This window comes from Oncorhynchus tshawytscha, linkage group LG07 (assembly GCF_018296145.1).
Source record: "Oncorhynchus tshawytscha isolate Ot180627B linkage group LG07, Otsh_v2.0, whole genome shotgun sequence".
NCBI lineage: Eukaryota > Metazoa > Chordata > Actinopteri > Salmoniformes > Salmonidae > Oncorhynchus > Oncorhynchus tshawytscha.
In genome coordinates this window covers 37,862,663-37,883,470 of record NC_056435.1, presented here as the reverse complement: position 1 = coordinate 37,883,470, position 20,808 = coordinate 37,862,663, and the positions used below count along the sequence as shown (strand labels likewise).

Here is a 20,808-nt window from a genome sequence, read left to right as displayed (position 1 = left end):
GTTACAGCATTCACCCCACATAGTGCAGAGTGCATTTAGTGTCTAATCTCTTTGGAATTGAAAACCGTGATTCTTTTTTTAATAATCTAACCGAAACCAACCCGACTTCAAAAAGCACAAATCGCTCAGCACTACATGCAATGCAACACCATTGATTGATTCTCACTTCCATTTCAAATACAGGAGAAAGGCACAAAGCTCACTCCATGACTCACATGGGTGGGACGGTACAGGTCTAGACATGCCCAACAAATAAGATTATTCACAATGGACTGATACTAAAGGAATAATGAAGGCTGTGTCATGTAAGCAGCCGTGTAACTATAATTGACAGTTATTTCAGGTTTATTAATTGTTCAAATGTCACCTTGCAAACAGACAGTAAATGCATTTCCATAATCCTCTCATAACCAGTACTACAGGCATTGTTTGAGTGGCACTATTAATTTCCAACATAACATGAACATTCTCCTCAAGTAAACTGTAAATCAAATGCAGCCGTGCCATGGCGAGGCTGGGTATGTGGTTTATGATATGGATGTTGTCTCGACAGACACCCATCTACAGAGCGTCCCCTTCACATGATGGGAGCCAAGCAGCAGCAGTTGTCATGCAGTTCAGCCAGGGAGAAAAGAGGACAACCAGGCTGACAAACGGACAAGAGGCAACCATGTCAAAACAAAAACTGAGTATCTGTAATGAGCCGGTGCAGAGAGACCATAATGCTGCACCACCTGCACCATGCAACTACTGTACACAACCCCGGCAGAGAAAGAGAGAGACACACGCACATACACACACACACACACACACACACACACACACACACACACACACACACACACACACACACACACACACACACACACATCCACCGGGCCTGTCAAACCAGGTCAGGCCTAAATCACCACTACAGATGTAGGATCTTAATTTGTTCACGATTTTGTTGCTGAGAATTTTCCTTTACGCAGGAAATGCAGATGAGTTTTGTGATTTACATAAATTCATTGAAAACCCACACTAACACATGGTTATAGTAACAGTATTGCACTTTTCATGTAGCTTACTTTTTGCAAACTAATAGCCTAACCACTGAACAAGCAACATTATGGACTAAATGTTAAAATCCTGTTGCTGCAGGATTATTTTGCTATGACAATATAGGTCAAATGAAGATCCTACATCTGTATCATTACTAAGCCACAGCTCAGAACACTCTGAGCAAATGTGTTCACAGGCCAGGCCAGGGGCAGCATCACTTATGAATATTCATAGCCATTCACTCAAGAATATCACAAACCGACATGGCATGACCTGTTTTATGACAGAGAGAGGGGGGCTGGTGTGTTAACGTTAATACATTAATGGGTTACTTATAACATATCACTACGCATTACACAATAAAAACTGCTATAAAACCCATGCTCATCTCCTCTACTCACCCTTTACAAATTCCTCCAACACTGAGTCAGTACCCCTATATAAACCGGTTTATAATCAGATCACAGCCAGAGAGGTGGCTCCACTGCTGAGTTATTGCATGTAGTTGAACTGTTTAACATATTGTGTCGTGTGGAGACGCATGTGTAAGAATATGGGGACTGATTAGCGTCTGTCTGTGCGTGTGTGTGTGCGTGTGTGTGTGTGTGTGTGTGTGAGAGGGAGAGAGAGCTCTGCATGTCAGCTCTATGAGTATGCCACTGCTGCTCTTTGTCATCAACAGATCAGAGTGGATCCCACGGTGAAGATATCACAAACACTCACACAAACACACACACCTCCCCTTCTCCGCCATGGGGTCTGTGGCTCTATGGGGAGCCTATGGGGATTACAACAAATTATGTAACCTCTTAAACACAGACGTTCTCTCAGGACATTGCTTTCTAGTTGCTCTTGGTAATCCCATGATCATAGAGCTAGAGGGGAGGGGCAGGTTTGGCGAAAGGCAGATCTGCATGTAGATGCTTGTTATGACAGAATGTGTTCTCAATAACCTAGCTAGCTACCTTGGTAATAAAGGTAACACATTGCCTTCACAAAGTATTTACACCCCTGACTTACGGCCACACAAAGGGGTTGCCGCCGGGAAATTTGAAGCATTATCAAGTGTTTGCCAAATTGTAAATGAGAGACTGATGAAGCGTGTACAGCCTGCACAAAAAAACTAAGCAGATTTCATGCCTTTCATTCAACCTTTTTCAAATCATCATTAAAGTCGCATTATGCAGCCTTACAATGTATTCAAATCAAAACATATAGCCCAACAAATGTAGAACAACTAAAGTTACATTAATAACTCTAAATTAAGCATATAGGAGTACCTATTTCTTTGTTAACAGCTCAACACAGAATAGACGCATGTGCGTACTCCCTCAAATCGTTTGGAGACAAAGTCCTTTGAATTTTATTCAGCTTTGTTCAATTGTATTATTCATACTATAAATAATAATAAATTATTCTAAGCCAATCTTGTCTGCTAAATTAACTTGTGTAGCCCACAGCTATTATGCAGAGCCAGATGAGGATCTAACATAAGGACAACTTGTCACGGATCCCTCCGGAACTTTCATCACGCACACCTGTCCCCTATTCCCACTGATTAGTATTTGTATATATGTGCCCTTTGGTTTCCATGGTCTTGTCGATTACTGTTACAATGTCCATTGGTGCGTGTGAGTACCTGTGCTGTGTGTTTTGGGCTTTCGTGCCCTTGGATTGCGCAGTTGATTACGGGTCTCGTCCAGTTGGTTAATCATTGTGCGCGTGTGTATTTATTCAAGGTACTCCTCGTTCTTTTGTTTGGGTTTCAACCCTGTGTTGTTGTTACGTGTTTGTTTGGTATTCGTCCCCGTACCCTTACACGGCACGCTGTAATTTGGGTAAGAAATAAAAAACACTATTACGCATTCCTGCACCTGTCTCCCGAATCATTGTTACCAACGTGACACAACTCAGAGTATGCTATTCTGTTCTTCTGAAATAAATTACATTTTCTTCATATCATATTTCTTCAGACCTGTCTAAAATAAATAATGGATTTATTGTGAAGGTGTAGGCTATATTACATGGATGTATTAGACTTTTTAAAATGTAGATGTTTCAAAGGTCTGCATCAGTGTGGAAGCTAGGAGATACTAAATGTGTTTATGTTAACTAACGATCAATTACTATGAGAGCAGCAGTTCTTTGCTTGACAATTTTGTGACCTGCCACACCCCTAGTTATGGGTATGCTTGTAATTGTTCAGAATTAAAAAGAAATGGAATGGAGCTAAACACAGGCAAAATCCTAGAGGAAAACCTGGTTCAGATTACTTTCCACCAGACATTGGGAGATGAATTCACCTTTCAGCAGGACAATAACCTGACTAAAAGAAGAAACCCGCACACTACTCTTGATAGTATAATTGCAAAAAAAAGATAGCTCAGATGTGAGAGTACCTTTAGAATTTTTAATTAGCAGGACAATAACCTAAAACACAAGGCCAAATCTATAATGAAGAATTTGAAGAATTTCGAAAAGAACAATGGGCAAATGTGGAATAAGTCAAGGAGTATGAATATTTTCTGAAAACACTGTATGTGGCTGGACTACTCTGATCTGGGATTTGTTCAGCTCCATCACACAATCATGACTGCCATTTTGCTTAGCCCTGCCTAGGGTGGCTCAGTCTAAAGTACACTGTGAAAAGCCCAAAGTACAAAGAACGAATTCAGCTGGAGTATCCAATGCTGTACTTTGAAGGGAGGCATGAGGAGAGGAGAATCTTGTTGATTATGGGGGTTAGAGAAAATCCCAGAGCTCCTGGTCGTAAGGTTCTGGGAATACATGTCGTCCTGTAAAGGGCTCTTCAGTCAGTCTGAGGGTCTGCCGCTGTTGCTATCTCGGCTCTGTAATGTCTAATTTGCATTCGTTGACACACAGCCAGTAAGGGAGGCCTAAGAGCGTGGTGCTGGCCAGCATTAAGTTTCCAGAAAGCCAACTGTTCTTTGGTCGCCACAGTGGGCGACAGTGGGCGAATATTAAAACACCTGGGTATTGTATAGAGTAGGTTGAAGTTCTGCTGTTGATATTCTTTATGGAGGGCACAGTTTGTACTACATTTTATTAGCAGTATCCTTTTGTAAAAAATAACAAAAAAATAACTCATTCAATGAGTACATTTACATACACACTAATAATTCAATATTTAACTGATTATGGCAGAATGCCAAGTATGTCATTAGTCATGTAAACACCCTATTCTGCTTATGTATATATGTTTTGACCTCCTTTTTTTGCCCAATTTCAATTACGATCTTGTCTCATCACTGCAAATCCCCAGCGGGTTGGGAGAGAAGATGGTCAAGTCAGGCGCCCCTTAACACCGCCCGCCTAACCCGGAAGCCATCTGCACCAATGTGTCGGAGGAAACACAGTTCAACTGACGACCGAAGTCAACCTGCAGGCGCCCCAGTCACTATAGCTCGATGAGCTATGTGAAGCCCCCCCGGCCAAACCCTCCCCTAACCCGGAGGACACTGGGCAAATTGTGGCCCGCCCTATGGGATTCCCGGTCACAGCTAGTTGTGACACAGCCTGGGATCGAACCCCGGTCTGTAGTGACACCTCAAGGACTGTGATGCAGTGGCTTAAACCGCTGAGCCGCTCAGGAGGCCCTCACTCTGCTTATCTTAATCAGTGTAAGGTCATAATCGAAGTAAGCATATGAAGATTAAAACACCTGGTTTTCTGAGCAATCTTTCAAATGATTAGGACATGTAAACAGCTTAATCAGCATTCCAGTGATGTATTTGTGCCAGCACCAGTGACACATGTGCCAGCACCCGGTAGCGCAAGCTTCCCTCTTATGCGCAAGTGAAGTGAGTTTGTAAAAACTGTAAGCATGCATCTTAAAAATAGTTTCATATACAAACGGTATATGTCCGAACTCATTATTCACAAAAATAACATGGTCACTGTGGTAGAACATTTAAACGTTTTAAACAAACTATTATATTAACCTGACTATCCACAATAATCACATTGTTCTATGCATATTACCATGCTCATTTTGTCCTTACCTGGGACTGACTCTGGCATTCATGCTATGACAGACTATCTATTTGAGGTGTCCGGCAATGGCCTGATCCACTGTTTTAGTGCTCAATGTGTGTGATGCCTGCCTGTATACACACACCCACAGACACAGACACACAAACGTTAACACGGCCCTGGCACAAACCCTGAGAAAGCCACCTACACTCCCTGCCCCCCTCATATCGCCATTATCATCAATACAACACAGAGCTGTATCAAACTGCACACACACACACACACACATTCTCTCCATGGCTGATGTTTATGCCACCTATCAATTTTGCTTCAGTCAGAAACCTAAGCTGGTGGCTAATGTTCCTTTTAAAAGAGCACGGTAATTCAAATGTCCAGGCCCATTACCTGGGAGCGATTTAAAGGTGACCTGAGTTCATCTTCCGGTGGATAAACACCAATGAGGACAAAATAATAAATGCTGCTGAATGAAAACTGACACTCTGGTCTGGGGTAGTCAGTAGTGGCTATTAGTGGCACCTCACATCTCTGACCCATGCTGAAGGGGAGAGTCAATGACTGTCTTTCCGAAGGCGGCTAGCGCTCACTGTTGCATAAAGATAGTGTCCATCATGAACGAGAGCGTTTCGGTCAGTAACTGTATTATCAGTCCCTAATAATGCAAACAACCAGTCAGATAATGACTCTCAACCGATCAACCACCACTCCAGAATGACACACACAATACATCTCTCAACCCAACCTAATGAAGACCAGCCCTGGTGAGCACACTTTATTATGTTGTTTATTCTAAAATACATAATGAATGATTGTGATATTTCAGTAAATTATTCCATTAGAAGCAAATGCACTGCTTCAGGACAAAACAATGTGGTTATACATCAAGGTCGCGACAAGAATCAATGGCAAATGCAATAGATATTGGCCTTACCATCGATGCTGACTAAAAAAGAGGGAGAAAAAGAGAGGGACTCTCTATATGACTGACATCTGGCAAAATACTCTCCCAATATCCCAAAATCATTAGTATTCAGACCCCTTGACATTTTCCACATTTTGTTACGTTACAGGCTTATTCTAAAATTGATGACATAAAAACAGTTCCTCATCAATCTACACACAGTACTTCATAACGACAAAGAAAAAACAGGTTTTTATAAATCTTTACAAATGTATAAAAAAAATCTAAAACAGAAATACCTTACTTACATAAATATTCAGACCCATTTCTATGAGACTCCAAATTGAGCTCAGGTGCATCCTTTTCCATTGATCTTCCTTGAGATGTTTCTACAACTTGATTGTAGTCCACCAGTGGTACATTCAATTGACCTGAAATTATTTGGAAAGGCACATACCTGTCTATAGAAGGTCCCATAGTTGACAGTGCATGTCAGAGCAAAAACCAAGCCATGAGGTCGAAGAAATTGTCCGTAAAGCTCCAAGACAGGATTATTTTTAAATGTATTTTATTTTACGAGGCAAGTCAGTTAAGAACAATTTCTTATTTTCAATGACAGCCTAGGAACAGTGGGTTAACTGCCTGTTCAGGGGCAGAATGACAGATTTGTACCTTGTCAGCTCAGGGGTTTGAACTTGCAACCTTCCAGTTACTAGTCCAACACTCTAACCACTAAGCTACCCTGCCACCTAAGACAGGATTGTGTTGAGGCACAGATCTGGGGAAGGGTACCAAAACATTTCTGCAGCATTGAAGGTCCCCAAGAACACAGTGGCCTCCATCATTCTTAAATGGAAGAAGTTTGAGCAATCAGGAGAGAAGCACCTTGGTCAGGGAGGTGACCAAGAGCCTGATGGTTCTAGAGTTCTAGAGCTCTAGAGTTCTTCTGTGGAGATAGGAGAACTTTCCAGAAGGACAACCATCTCTGCAGCACTCCAAAAATCAGGCCTTTATGTTAGAGTGGCCAGACGGAAGCCACTCCTCGGTAAAACGCAAGGCAGCCAAATTGGAGTTTGCCAAAATGCACCTAAAGGACTCTCAGACCATGTGAAACAAGATGACCTGGTCTGATGAAGCCAAGATTGAACTCTTTGGCCTGAATTCCAAGCGTCACGTCTGGAGGAAACATGGCACCATCCCTACGGTGAAGCATGGTGGTGGCAGCATCATGCTGTGGGGATGTTTTTCAGAGGAGGGACTGGGAGACTAGACAGGATCGAGGGAAAGATGAACGGAGCAAAGTATAGAGAGATCCTTGATGAAAAACTGCTCCAGAGCACTCAGGATCTCAGACTGGGGCGAAGGTTCACCTTGCAACAGGACAACGACCCTAAGTACACAGCCAAGACAACGCAGGAGTAGCTTCGGAACAAGTCTCTGAATGTCTTTGAGTAGCCCAGCCAGAGCTCAGACTTGAACCCGATCTTAAAATCTCTGGAGAGTCCTGAGAATAGCTGTGCAGCAACGCTCCCCATACAAACTGACAGAGCTTGAGAGGATCTGCAGAGAAGAATTGGAGAAACTCCCCAAATACAGGTGTGCCAAGCTTGTAGCATCATATCCAAGGAGACACGAGGCTGTAATAACTGCCAAAGGTGCTTCAACAAAAGTAAAGTAAAGTCTGAATACTTATGTAAATGTGATATTTCAGTTGTTGTTGTAATCAATTTTAGATGAAGGCTCTAACCTAACAAAATTGTTTTTTTAATAGAAATTTGCAAAAATGTCTAAAAACCTGTTTTTGCTTTGTCAATATGGGGCATTGTGTGTGGATTGATGAACAACGATTTAATCGATTTTAGAATAAGGCTGTATGTAACGTAACAAAATGTGGGGAAAAATGAAGGTGTCTGAAAACTTTTCGAATGCACTGTATATCCTATTCCTGTGTGACCTTTTCCCCTCTCCCCCCCTCTATCCCTCCCTCCTCTGTCTCTTATTGCTCATTAAACAGTGACATTGTGACCTATGTCGCCACTGTTACACGTAATTCCCCAGGTACTGGAGGACTGTGATATCCCAGAAGCCCCAGCTATGCCCCAGTGCCTGAATAACATTTGATTTGATTTGATTTGACAGAGGCTGCTGATGGACAGGAGTTCATCAGCCAATCATCACACCTATGGTCTGGTTAAAAAATAACCAATTCAATCTTACATCAAGTAAAGATAGGCATCATTTGTTTCTATGGAGGATGCTTTGTGCCTGTAAGTAACATTGTGAAATGTTTCTTTGTTCCTTTTCAGTGACTAAGAATACAACCAGTCCCATATAGGAGCAGCTCCAGTAAATTCACACACACTGTAGATCAAGCCATCTGTCACCGTCAAATCTTCACACAGAAGCTATAACCATGAGCCAATCCCGACTCAGAAGCTCCAGCCATCATCCATTCCTAAAGTAGAAGCTGTAGCTGTCAGCCTATCCTCACAGACTATAAGCCTCCTTTCCCTTATGTTTTCTATTCCAAGGCAATGCTGGAGAGTGAGAGCGGCACCAATTTAATTATGGTGGGACTAATGAGAGCACTAGGGACTACAATATGTTTTAGACATTACAGATTTACTGTAATACCACCACCACCACCACCACGCAACACACACACACACACACACACACACACACACACTGTGGAGAGTACGGAGAGTAACTTCCTTGCCTAAAATTAATTATTGAGCACTAGGAGTAGGGTTGGGATCGACTTCACGCTCGTTTGTTTTTCAGTTGTTCTGTGCATCCCCCTCTCCCCCCTCACCGCTCCCACATACACACACACACACACACACACACACACACACACACACACACACACACACACACACACACACACACACACACCATTGCATGTGAGAATGGTGTGTTCTTAAGTGAGAGGTTTAGATGATGTCTCCTGAGAGCTAGATGATATGGGAAGGCCTGTGATGTAGGCTAGCTATGTAAGGTTAGGTGAGCCAACAGTGAGGGCTGAGCAGCTGCCTACGGCTCTGATGGCAGACGGTAAAAGAAGCTGAAACAGAAGCAAAAACAGGAAGTGATGTCATGAAAACACATTGTAACAAAATAAAGCAAAAAGACCAGGATATTTAAAGAATAGTATTTTGTGTGATTTTGTGTGTTCCGGTGTCCATGGTGATTGTAGTAGGCTACAGAAGAAGTGCTCCTGCAGAAGAACATATCCCACGCATTCAGCGATTATTATTACTTTGCCTTCTCCTCGTTGAGACGGCAACCACTTATTTTCCTGAACAACTGGTTGCTGGCGTGCAATTTATTCTCTCAGAACCACCAAGATGAAAGCAGATAGGAGGGGGAAGTGTGTGTGTTGGTGTGGGGGGGAGAAGAAAAGAAAGAGAGATTGAAAAAGAATGAGAGAGATACATAGAGAAAATCATTAATGAGGAAAGGTTGAGCAGAGTGGGATGCTTTGGGCATGGTGAAACACAAACTAATTGTCATGCTCTAGTACTGCGACAGCGGCAGCTCACTTCTTAGTTTCTGACAGGCTCACGTGTCCCTCTGTTGCACGGATGCTGGTGATTAGTGTTAGTGGCCTGCTGGTGGTAGACTGAACGAGGATGTGACAAACATGCTATTTGTAGAGGATTAGTTTGACATACTGGGCCCATCACCTGCTGCTAGGAACAAAACACAAGCCCTATCAAATGTGTAAAGCGTTCCAAAATCCTGATGCCAAAAAGCATATAACTGTACTGGGCCTGCAGGCACTTTTCACATCATGTTGACTGATGTACATATCTAGGCTACTAAGCTCTACTTCTCCGATGTCAATATTGCCTGGAGTTCTCTGTGCCACTGCTGACATATTTTGGGAGACTGGCTAGCTCAGCTCTGTACTCTCTCTCCAACTAGAGCAGGAGCCAGATGTTTCTGCCTAACCAGGGGGCCTCTCAGCTTGTGTTCCCTCCAGTTTTCTGGCAAGCGACCGACCCACACAAATCTCATTCTGATGACAAAGCAGGGCCTGTCAAGAGGAGGACTCTATCGAGACTGGAGAGCCACTTCCCAGATATGAGTTGTGCATTAGCGCGATTAACCCACGCCCACCATCTCTATTGCATACCATTACAGGGCGCAGGATTGGATCCACTTGGGCCTCCCAAGTGGCGCAGTGGTCTAAGGCACTGCAGAGCAGTGCTAGCTGTGCCACTAGAGATTCTGGGTTTTGAGTCCAGGCTCTGTCGTAGCCGCCCGCGACCGGAAGACTCATAGGACGGCACACAATTGGCCCAGCGCCGTCCGGGTTTGGGGAAGGTTTGAACGGCAGGGATGTCCTTGTCCCATCCCGCACTAGCGACTCCTGTGGCGGGCCGGGCGCAGTGCACAATGACACGGTCGCCAGGTGTACGGTGTTTCCTCCGACACATTGGTGCGGCTGGCTTCCGGGTTAAGTGGACATTGTGTCAAGAAGCATTGTGGCTTGGTTGAGTTGTTTCAGGGGACGCACGGCTCTCGGCATTCCCCTAAGCCGAGTCCGTACGGGAGTTGCAGCGATGGGACAAGACTGTAACTACCAATTGGATACCATGAAATTGGGGAGAAAAAGGGGTAAAAAAAATACAAATAAGGATTGGATACGTTCCTCTATATTGGTGTAATCAGCAGGTAATATGAAGTATGGTTACGTGTGTGAAAGACAGAGGGCTGTCAGAGCCAGGCTGCTCCACTGCCTTCAGCACAGTGGGACCCACTGTAGACAGACACAGCATGCACACCATTACATAGATTCTCTATTGAATAATAGCACACATCACAGGAGGTTGGTGGCACCTTAAATGGGGAGAACGGGCTCCTGGTAATGGCTGGAGTGGAATGGTATCAAATACATCAAACACATGGGATGTTTTTCAAAATGCATACTACCGTGCTCCGAGCACGCAAAATTGAAGCATGTGAGGGTCAAATTATGTGAAACGGAGCACGGAGGGCACTTCTTGAATGCATACTCCATTTGTACATATTTTGAAGCATTCATCGATGCAAGCTTCAATGGAAAGTATGCAAAGAAATATGATACAACCACGTAAAAAAAACAAAGCAACATTTCTTGAAATCAATGGCAGCCATTATTCTAGTTGAAATGAGAGAAAATACACTCCGACTTCGGAATGAAATGTTGCCTATTCACATCTCATATGTTGGCTGACTACAATATTTTATCTTGATACGTTAATAAATACATGCTGTGTTAATATTTGCATGTTTATCTGCCTACGTACTGTAGATCGTATGCCCATAATTAGTTAATAGGGCTAACTGGCTAGATACTACTGTTAGCTAGCCACAAAGAATTGTTAGCTAGCATACCCAAGAAGAATTGACATCTATCTTGCATAATATTAGTTTTAGGTCATAGTTTTTGGTCACTATCTGGATAGCTACATTATTATGATTCACATACAGCTAGCTTATAGTTATGAATTAAAACGGTTGCTTTGTGTACAGTGGCAAAGAAAAAGTATGTGAACCCTTTGGAATTACCTGTATTTCTGCATAAATTGGTCATAAAATGTGATCTGATCTTCATTTGATCAGATCAAATCTTGATTTGATTTGAAAAAAAAAACAATAGACAAACACAGTCTGCTTAAACTAATAACACACAAAAATTTGACATTTTCATGTCTTTATTGAACACACCATGTAAACACTCACAGTGCAGGGTGGGAAAAGAATGTGAACCCTTATATTTAATAACTGGTTGATCCTCCTTTGGCAGCAATAACCTCAACCAAACGTTTTCTGTAGTTGCGGATCAGACCTGCACAATGGTCAGGAGGAATTTTGGACCATTCCTCTTTACAAAACTGTTTCAGTTCAGCAATATTCTTGGGATGCCTGGTGTGAACTGCTCTCTTGAGGTCATGCCACAGCATCTCAATCGGGTTGAGGTCAGGACTCTGACTGGGCCCCTCCAGAAGGCGTATTTTCTTCTGTTGAATCTATTCTGTTGTTGATTTACTTTTGTGTTTTGGGTCGTTGTCCTGTTGCATCACTCAACTTCTGTTGAGCTTCAATTGGCAGACAGACAGCCTAACATTATCCTGCAATGTCTTGATAAACTTGGGAATTCATTTTTCCGTTGATGATAGCAAAGCAGCACCACACCATGATGCTCCCTTTACCATACTTTACAGTTGGGATGAGGTTTTGATGTTGGTGTGCTGTGCCTTTTTTTCTCCACACATAATGTTGTGTGTTCCTTCCAGACAACTCAACTGTAGTTTCATCTGTCCACAGAATATTTTGCCAGTAGCCCTGTGGAACATCCAGGTGCACTTTTGCAAACTTCAGATGTTCAACAATGTTTTTTTGTACAGCAGTGGCTTCTTCCGTGGTGTCCTCCCATGAACACCATTCTTGTTTAGTGTTTTACGTATCATAGACTCGTCAACAGAGATGTTAGCATGTTCCATCAGGACTACCTGGCCTGATGACTCCTTGCTGACCCCAGTCCACCTGGCCGTGCTGCTGCTCCAGTTTCAACTGTTCTGCCTGCGGCTATGGAACCCTGACATGTTCACCGGATGTGCTACCTGTCCCAGACCTGCTGTTTTCAACTCTCTAGAGACAGCAGGAGCGGTAGAGATACTCTGAATGATTGGCTATGAAAAGCCAACTGACATTTACTCCCGAGGTGCTGACCTGTTGCACCTTCGACAACCACTGTGATTATTATTATTATTTGACCCTGCTGGTCATCTATGAACATTTGAACATCTTGGCCATGTTCTGTTATAATCTCCACCCGGCACAGCCAGAAGAGGACTGGCCATCCCTCATAGCCTGGTTCCTCTCTAGGTTTCTTCCTAGGTTCTGGCCTTTCTAGGGAGTATTTCCTGGCCACCGTGCTTCTACACCTGCATTGCTTGCTGTTTGGAGTTTTTGACTGGGTTTCTGTACAGCACTGTGACATCAGCTGATGTAAGAAGGGCTTTATAAATACATTTGAATTGTTGATTTGATTTGATTCCAGAGAGTTTGGTAAGTCTTTAGCTGACACTCTAGGATTCTTCTTAACCTCATGGAGCATTCTGCGCTGTGCTCTTGCAGTCATCTTTGCAGGACAGCCACTCCTATGGAGAGTAGCAACAGTACTGAACTTTCTCCGTTTATGGATAATTTGTCTTACCATGGACTGATGAACATCAAGGCTTTTAGAGATACTTTTTTTTAACCCTTTCCAGCTTTATGCAAGTCAATTCTTAATCTTAGGTCTTCTGAGATCTCTTTTGTTCGAGGCAAGGTTCACATCAGGCAATGCCTCTTGTGAATAGCAAACTCAAATTTTGTGGGTGTTTTTTATAGGGCAAGGCGGCTCTAACCAACATCTCCAATCTTGTCTCATTGACTGGACTCCAGGTTAGCTGACTCCTGACTCCAATTAGCTTTTGGAGAAGTCATTAGCCTAGGCGTTCACATACTTTCCCCAACCTACACTGTGAATGTTTGAATCATGTATTCAATATAGACAAGAAAAATACAATAATTTGTGTGTCATTAGTTTAAGCACACTTTGTTTGTCTATTGTTGTGACTTAGTTGAAGGTCAGATCAAATTTGATGACCACTTTATGCAGAAATCCAGGTAATTCCAAAGGGTTCACATACTTTCTCTTGCCACTGTATATCTCTATTGCCATTGTCCTGGAAGATGGTTCAGAGAATGGGTAAGTCCATATGTCAATAGGGCTAGCTAGCCATGAAAAATGTACATCTACCTTGCATCATATTAGTTTTAGGTCATTTTTGTCTGTTTAACTAGCTGGAGATCTAGATTATTACAATTAACATAATATCTAGCTGATAATTATGAAGTAAAATGTTTGCTTTGTGTATCTCTTGTTTTGTCTATTGTTGCTATTGCCCTGGCTAGAAGAAGGTTCAGTGAATGGGGAGGTGAAGCCTGAGATAATACAGTAGGGGGGGTGCGAGTCCTTCTCAAATGTAATGTTTTATGCGTTCTTCACACTCTTGTCTTCACAAGAACGTCCTCAAGAGAAAGTTGTCGGAGAATGCACTTGGAGCACAGTAGTATGCATATTTAGAAACACCCATGGTTTCCATGTGTTTGATGCCATTCCATTCGCTCCTTTTCAGCCATTATTATGAGCCGTCCTCCCCTCAGCAGACTCCACTGGCACACATGCCACCTAACATAGGTTCTAGCCTTTGGCTCTCTGTGCTTTTTTACATACCAAAGTGGGTTATATGTGTGTGAGGGATGCCTTATGGCTCATTGGTGTAGATGATCCATTAAATAGTAGAAGCAGGCTGAGGCCTTCGTTAGCTCCATGACTACAACTTCCATGGAGACTCCTCCTGTCCTCTCACAATGCCTCCTCAGTCACACTCCTCCACATGAGCACCACAAGGCCTGTCTTCACCCATGCTCTACCAATGTTTTCCAGCACAGCTTTGCCCTACTACAGTAGCTACTTTAACAAACATGTAGGCAGGTTCATTAGGATTCAACCCTTCTCAAACAGCCTAATTCATACTCAGAGGTGTTCCCACACAAAAGTGATTCACACTACACTCCCAACTCCTCCTCCTAGCTCTTCCTCTCAGCTGTCAGCAGATAAAATAAGTCCACCAGCTCCAGGTTCCAGAGGAGAGAGAGAAGAGGATCCTGGGAACAGCAGCAGTAGAACATCTAGTGCACCAATCTCTGTCAGCTCCCTCTGCTCTCCCCTCTCCCGCCAACCATTCGTGCTGTGCCACAGCTTCCTGGTAACAGCTGATCCTCCAGGCCCATTGCCACCACACCACCCTGTACCGCACCGCCCCCCATCAGCGTGGAGGCAGTAACACTCACTGCCTCAATAATGCAAGAGATGTGAATTAAAAATGAGCTTACCGTGCAGGAAACACTGTGTGCGTATGTGTGTGTATCTACGTGTGCAAAGACAAAACACACAGGCGCACGGCGCGAGTGTACACACAGGCGCACGGCGTGAGTGTACGTACACACACACACACACACACACACATACTATTATAGCATATAATTACATATACATATCATACAAAAGCTGTTCATTATGAGAGTTTTGACCTTTATGGCAGCAAGTACATTTCTATGGAAGAGCCTCCACAAGACAGTTCGAGCCCTCACTGTGACCCGTCATATGTATGACTGATACAATTCACGGACTGGTAAAGAGTTAACTCAGGTCGTTGTTGCTGCTGGTGATTGATGAATTTGAAGTAGAAGGTGATGAGGAATATTGCCATCACTACAAGCTTAAGAACAAAAACAGCATAGTGTGGGAGTTGAGCCTAGATCCAAAGGCTGGGCTGATTCCTTCTCCATCCCATGCCCTTTATTAATCATCCTTGGTTGGTGGGGCATAGAGCGTGGTGCGAGGAGCTTTAAGTTGTGCAGTGGACACACACACTCACACACACTCACTCTCCCAAACATAGCTGATCTTCAGGGCTACTGGCCTGGAGGCCTAAGACTCAGATGCTACTGCAACCTTTCCACAGTCTCAGTTGTTGTTTAGATATTCCAGTTCAAATACACAACAACAAGCGAGTCATCCCCTTCCTTTATACCAGATAAACAGACAGCCAACCTTCCAGTCTGGCTGACCCATGAGGCCCTACTCCTCAGAGTGCATACAGACTGCAGAAACCAGGGTTCCAATAGGATCATAAGAAAGGAACTCATGCAACCAGCATATAGCCCTTAAGAAGCAGAGGTAAGGACCATGTCTGGTGAGGGGGTTAAATGACAGACACATCACTGTTTGAGGTCATGTCATATCAATGGCAGATGTGCATCTGTCAAATTACTTGCCATGCCACTCCTATATGAGTGGCATTGGCATTTATCAATAACAGAATGCAAAGGGGATTTCTCTGAGGGCATAAGAACATTAAATCAGACTTGACCAACGCCCAAAGCCGAATGGGGTATGTGATGAGCCCCAGCAAGTGATGGACACTGACTCCTCCACATGATTCTTGTGTAGTCATTCAACAAAGACACTACAACACATTCAACAAAGGGCACTACATTGTGTTATTGCATGGTAGCTAGAATAAGCTGTATAATAACCTTGCACTATAAGTATGCACATGAAAAGGGGTTAGAATAAATGGTAAATACCCCCATAAAAGATATGTACTTACTTACTACAGGACATCTACACAGGGTATTGGTAGACTACTCTACAACTGGTAGTTGGTAGACTACTCTGGCATAGAGCGTATGTTAATGTCAAGCGAGGCCAAATTTGCATATCAAATACTTGATGTAAAATGGCACAAAAGTTAGAGGAAAACGAGGGCGCACCTGGTTTGACAGTCTTCAAACGAATGGGCTCCCGAAAGTGGCGAATGACTGCATGCGTGTCGCGGTTTGTAAGTCCACTGATGGGGGTTCCGTTGATCTCCAACAAAACGTCCCCAAAATAGGGCATTCTCCCGACGTGGCACACCATCAAATCCAACTTCATCTGGCCCAAGTAAGGGAACTCTCCGTGTTCGGCACCCCCCAGCACCTCCACCACATTGCCGAATTCTCCGAGGCTTCCCCATGACACCGCACACTCCTGCACCTTGCTGGACCAATGTTTCTTCTTTTTCAGCGTTCTGGACATACTGTATCCTTTTGATGTTGTCTGTCACTGATCTGAAATTGTCTGTTTGGTTTTGCTTTGTTTCACAAGCACTAAAGCAGGAGCAAATATGGTCGAACAAAGACTTCTAATCTCGAGTTATTCCCTGGTTCTGGTCGGAGTTTCATTTCTCTGTTATAATTGATCATTCACTTTTGGGAGCCAGCCTGCGTCATGGATGAGGTATTCCTGGTCATGTGTAAATAAATGTAATATTGTCCAGCAATAAACCACAGTTATCCTGGAGTAGCACCACTGTCATTAAAAACCAGTACGAGCACCCCAGTAGCTGGCTGTGCTACTGAAAGTATGTCCGTTGCAAAACTCCGAATGTTCTATGTGCGTAAAACAATAAACAAGAAAGCAATACAATGTCTAAATTAATGCATAAATGCGTGTTGGCCTCCCCATCACCCTATCAAATGTTGTTTTTTCTTTTTTCCTAAACCTTTGGCTGTAAATTGTCAAAACAAGGTATCCACTCACCTCACCATACTGCGTGAGAGACAAATCTGCTCGGAGATTTAGAATCGTAAACCGTACAGTGCGTCAACGAGAGTGCCTTTATACCTGTGACTAGACTAACATAACGACGACACGAGCCGTTTTCTATCGCATCATTCACTTAATGGTCATTTATTATCGTTCCAGGTGGTAGTTCGGATCCTACGCGTTTTGATGTAGTGACAACCGCGATCCCATCCGTCGCCACAGGTTTAAACACACCTGGCACCGTGGTAGCACCAAGCGAGATGCGCGAATCTCGAAACGCCCAGATGTCACTGCGCGTCGTTCAACTCAACCTTTTCGGCAGACTCCATCCTTCGGTGTATTGTAGCAGAATGAACACTGAAAAGTCTTGCATACACAATATAGTGGGTCACTTTTAGCAGGCTTATATAATAGTAGCCTACATAACTCAACTGTATAATAGCGTATAACCTTTGGTCAATACACAATTTGCCAAAATAGAATCCAACGTATTAAAATATTAAAATAAAGGCTATAAACCTGGGGTCTTTACACTTTTGCCTGCCTCCCTGGCAAACAGGTGACCCAGGGACCCCCATCATATCTTATCAGAATTATTTTCACGCCTTGTCTTACCAGGTGAATGATAATCACAAAATATTTTTAAATGAATATATTTGGTAAATAGTTTTTCATTATTTTCACCTCCCCACATTATTATTGGAGGTCACACTTTATTTGGATAGTCTGGAATGTCCATCTGTAGTTATACTATCTGTTGATAAACAAATGCTTGCTTGCTAAATATATAGTTAGGGTTATGATAAGGGTTAGTAGATAGTTGACATGTTACTGATAGTCTGTAGAGCATCTACAGATGGACTATCCAAATAAAGTGTTACCTAATTGGAAGAGGAAGTGTAAACTCTAACATAGCCTAGAAAGGTAACTCAAAACACATTTTGAGTAGCTGTTTAGCTGGTTATTAAAGGGAAAATACACTCAAATCCATATTTAGGTCATTTTTTAATTAGCCTAGTGTTAATACAGTCCCAAAATGTTTTGCATGTCAGCAGTCAAGATTTAGGACCTTCAAGAAGCAACGTGTCACTTGCTACATCATCATCTGTATCAACAGTGGAAAAATTAGTGGATTTTTCCTTTAAACAAAAGTCAGCCATGTGTTTCAAAAATGTATGTTCAAGTCAAGAAAGCTTACCAGCAGCCAGCCGCACTTCCCGCACTGGTAGCCTATTATTTTTCAAAGCAGATGTCAGATACCTCAGTAAGTATTATTTGCTTCAATGAGTGTCATTTGTATAATAATTCCAAAGAAGATATGCTCCTCTTTTCTACTGTAGTTATGTTATTCAAATATTTATTGTTGCTAGCGATATTCGTACAAAATAGATGGGGAAAAAATCCCCCCTGGTTGAATACCCCTGCTATAACAGTTTGTATAAACTACGTATAGCCTCTTTATACATCCTTATTATCACGTGTTACCAATATAGATATAAAAACATTTCTGCATGCTTTCTCTCAGTAGTTATTGCATGGAATAATGATTTGGGTGAAGATGAGTCCTGTTATAGATAACAGGGAACTTTAGAATTCCAAATATAGCCTACACGGTTGCTGTTAAAACGCATTCAAATTGGGAGACCAAATTGCTTATAATCTTTTACAAATTGTCTAATATTCTGTACACGTCTCTACAGTGCCACCCTCTGACTATTATGTATCACTTCAACCCAGCAGAAGTGGAGCGGTAAAGGCGTTAAAATCATTCAATTAAAAATAATTTGTATACAGTAAATTCTGTTTAATCTGAGACTTTATTGCCCTTATTCCGTCTTCTCCGTGATACACAGATATTTGCCAAACTGACAGGGATAGTCCAATTCAACAGAAATAGGCCGAAATCAAATTGCTGGCATTACAATGTATCCCGAACTCACCTATTAATTGCCGAGAATAGTCAAGAAATCCAGACACCCAGAAATGTATGAATTTACCCTCTGCAATGCAGACTATGCTGTGTGGCATGTTCCAAAGAGTTTGCATCTGCATACCATAATTTATCTGGATGAAATATAAAAGGGTGAGATCAGATGTGTGTTTGGCTAGTGAGATGATGCCACCCTAGACATTGTATTGAATAATTCATTGACTGATGGAGGGTGGTGAGCAGCACTGCCTTGATTATGCCTTTGATGAGGTTGAGGAAAAGACAAACTCACACCCAGTTCTGTTGTACAACCCTGCACACTTCAAAGCACTAAGACTCAATCGATTAGTCAAAAATCAGATAAACTTCTCCACATACTTTGTTCAATATCAGCATGATATGCCCTAAAAGCGTCTGCATACGTAGGTTTGGTTTGCCGCAGAACTCAGCTACGCGAAGCGAACGTCGGTTCCGAATTAATCTAAGAAATCAGGAAATCTAATTAATTTACGTTTTTGCCAAGGTCTTAGAATAAGATGTTTGGTGCATTATTTCTCAAGTGAAAACATGTGCACGAAAACTAATATAAACTAACACTTCAGTGAAGTATCCCGTCCATAGTTCCCACTCAATTTGTCCTGTTGACTAATCACAGACGAAGGCAACCAAACCCCAAAAACTCTGCCGAACTCCAACGAACAAAAACGTCACGAAATTGTCTTAATATATGCGAACTGTTTCGAATAGGTAGGATGAAACAGGCCTCAAGCCAATTTATGCTTGATCTGTAAATGTGGTCGGAGGCTCAGTCTGACGCAATTTCGGAATCTCTAGAGGAATGCAGAGGCCAAATTGAGCTTCATACCAAAGATTTTTTTATAACTAAACCAAGATAGACCGCAGTTTGTCGTTTCCAATGGCAACAAATTACTCATAGTGGGCAGAACAGGCGAGGTTGGCAGAGCCAAGCGATATAATATTGGCGCTTTCTAGTACGTTTCTAGAACGCACTACTCCGTGAAGTGCGCATGTGCAATAAATCAATTTGCCTTTGCTCTCCTAAACAGCGTCATTTTTTAAAACTTTTGCAAAGTCTACCAAACTAGTCCACTCTGATCATAACATATTATAGTTTTAGAAAAAGAAAACTGTATTGAGATCAAATGTTTAATTGATTAAAACATTTGCAGAATGTCGGCCAAAATACATCTCATTCGATCTTCTCCCACTGCTCGTAATATTTTGGTAGTGAGTGGAACCGCCAACCGGATGCTTCACATTTATACATCAAGTGAAATATCTGTCTCATTGTTCTATCTGTGTCTGTAGCACGGCACCATGCGCGTCCCATGATTGGTTGACGGTAGGTGGGGGCGATAAATCCTGTATAAACACAAACTGACTTCATTGACAACTTCCTTCACAACAGCTCTGCCTTGCTCTGCGAAGTGCAAGAAATATGAATGAATGTACCACCATAAATGCTGTAACGCAGACGTCTAATTGACCATGTAGCGCCTTTTAATGACATACTTTAAGACCAAGATCAGTAAAAAACCTTTTAGGATGAGCAATATCGATGTGTATATATATATATATTTATATTGTAGCGACCCGCACAGACAGCTGTGTGTTATGTGTTAGGCTAGTAGGTGGTTGTGTTGTACTTACCAGTACCCAGTGTTCGCCGGGTCCGACATGCCAATCAACCTGCTATCTGCCAATCAC

The 20,808-nt window shown here is 42.6% G+C and overlaps 1 protein-coding gene across 3 annotated transcripts in view; it reads right to left on the bottom strand.

Annotated features, from left to right (window-relative positions):
• LOC112254459 (membrane-associated guanylate kinase, WW and PDZ domain-containing protein 3) overlaps positions 1-17,464 on the bottom strand; it is a 144,016-nt gene extending 126,552 nt beyond the window's left edge. The window contains exon 1 of one of the 3 annotated variants that reach the window (XM_024427075.2): positions 16,334-17,464. In XM_024427075.2, the coding sequence (XP_024282843.1) occupies positions 16,334-16,640 (307 nt within the window). In that variant the 5' untranslated portion in view covers positions 16,641-17,464. The remainder of the gene's footprint in view (positions 1-16,333) is intronic. The other 2 variants (XM_024427073.2, XM_024427074.2) reach the window with 2 other exon arrangements.
• Between the last annotated feature and the right edge of the window lie 3,344 nt (positions 17,465-20,808).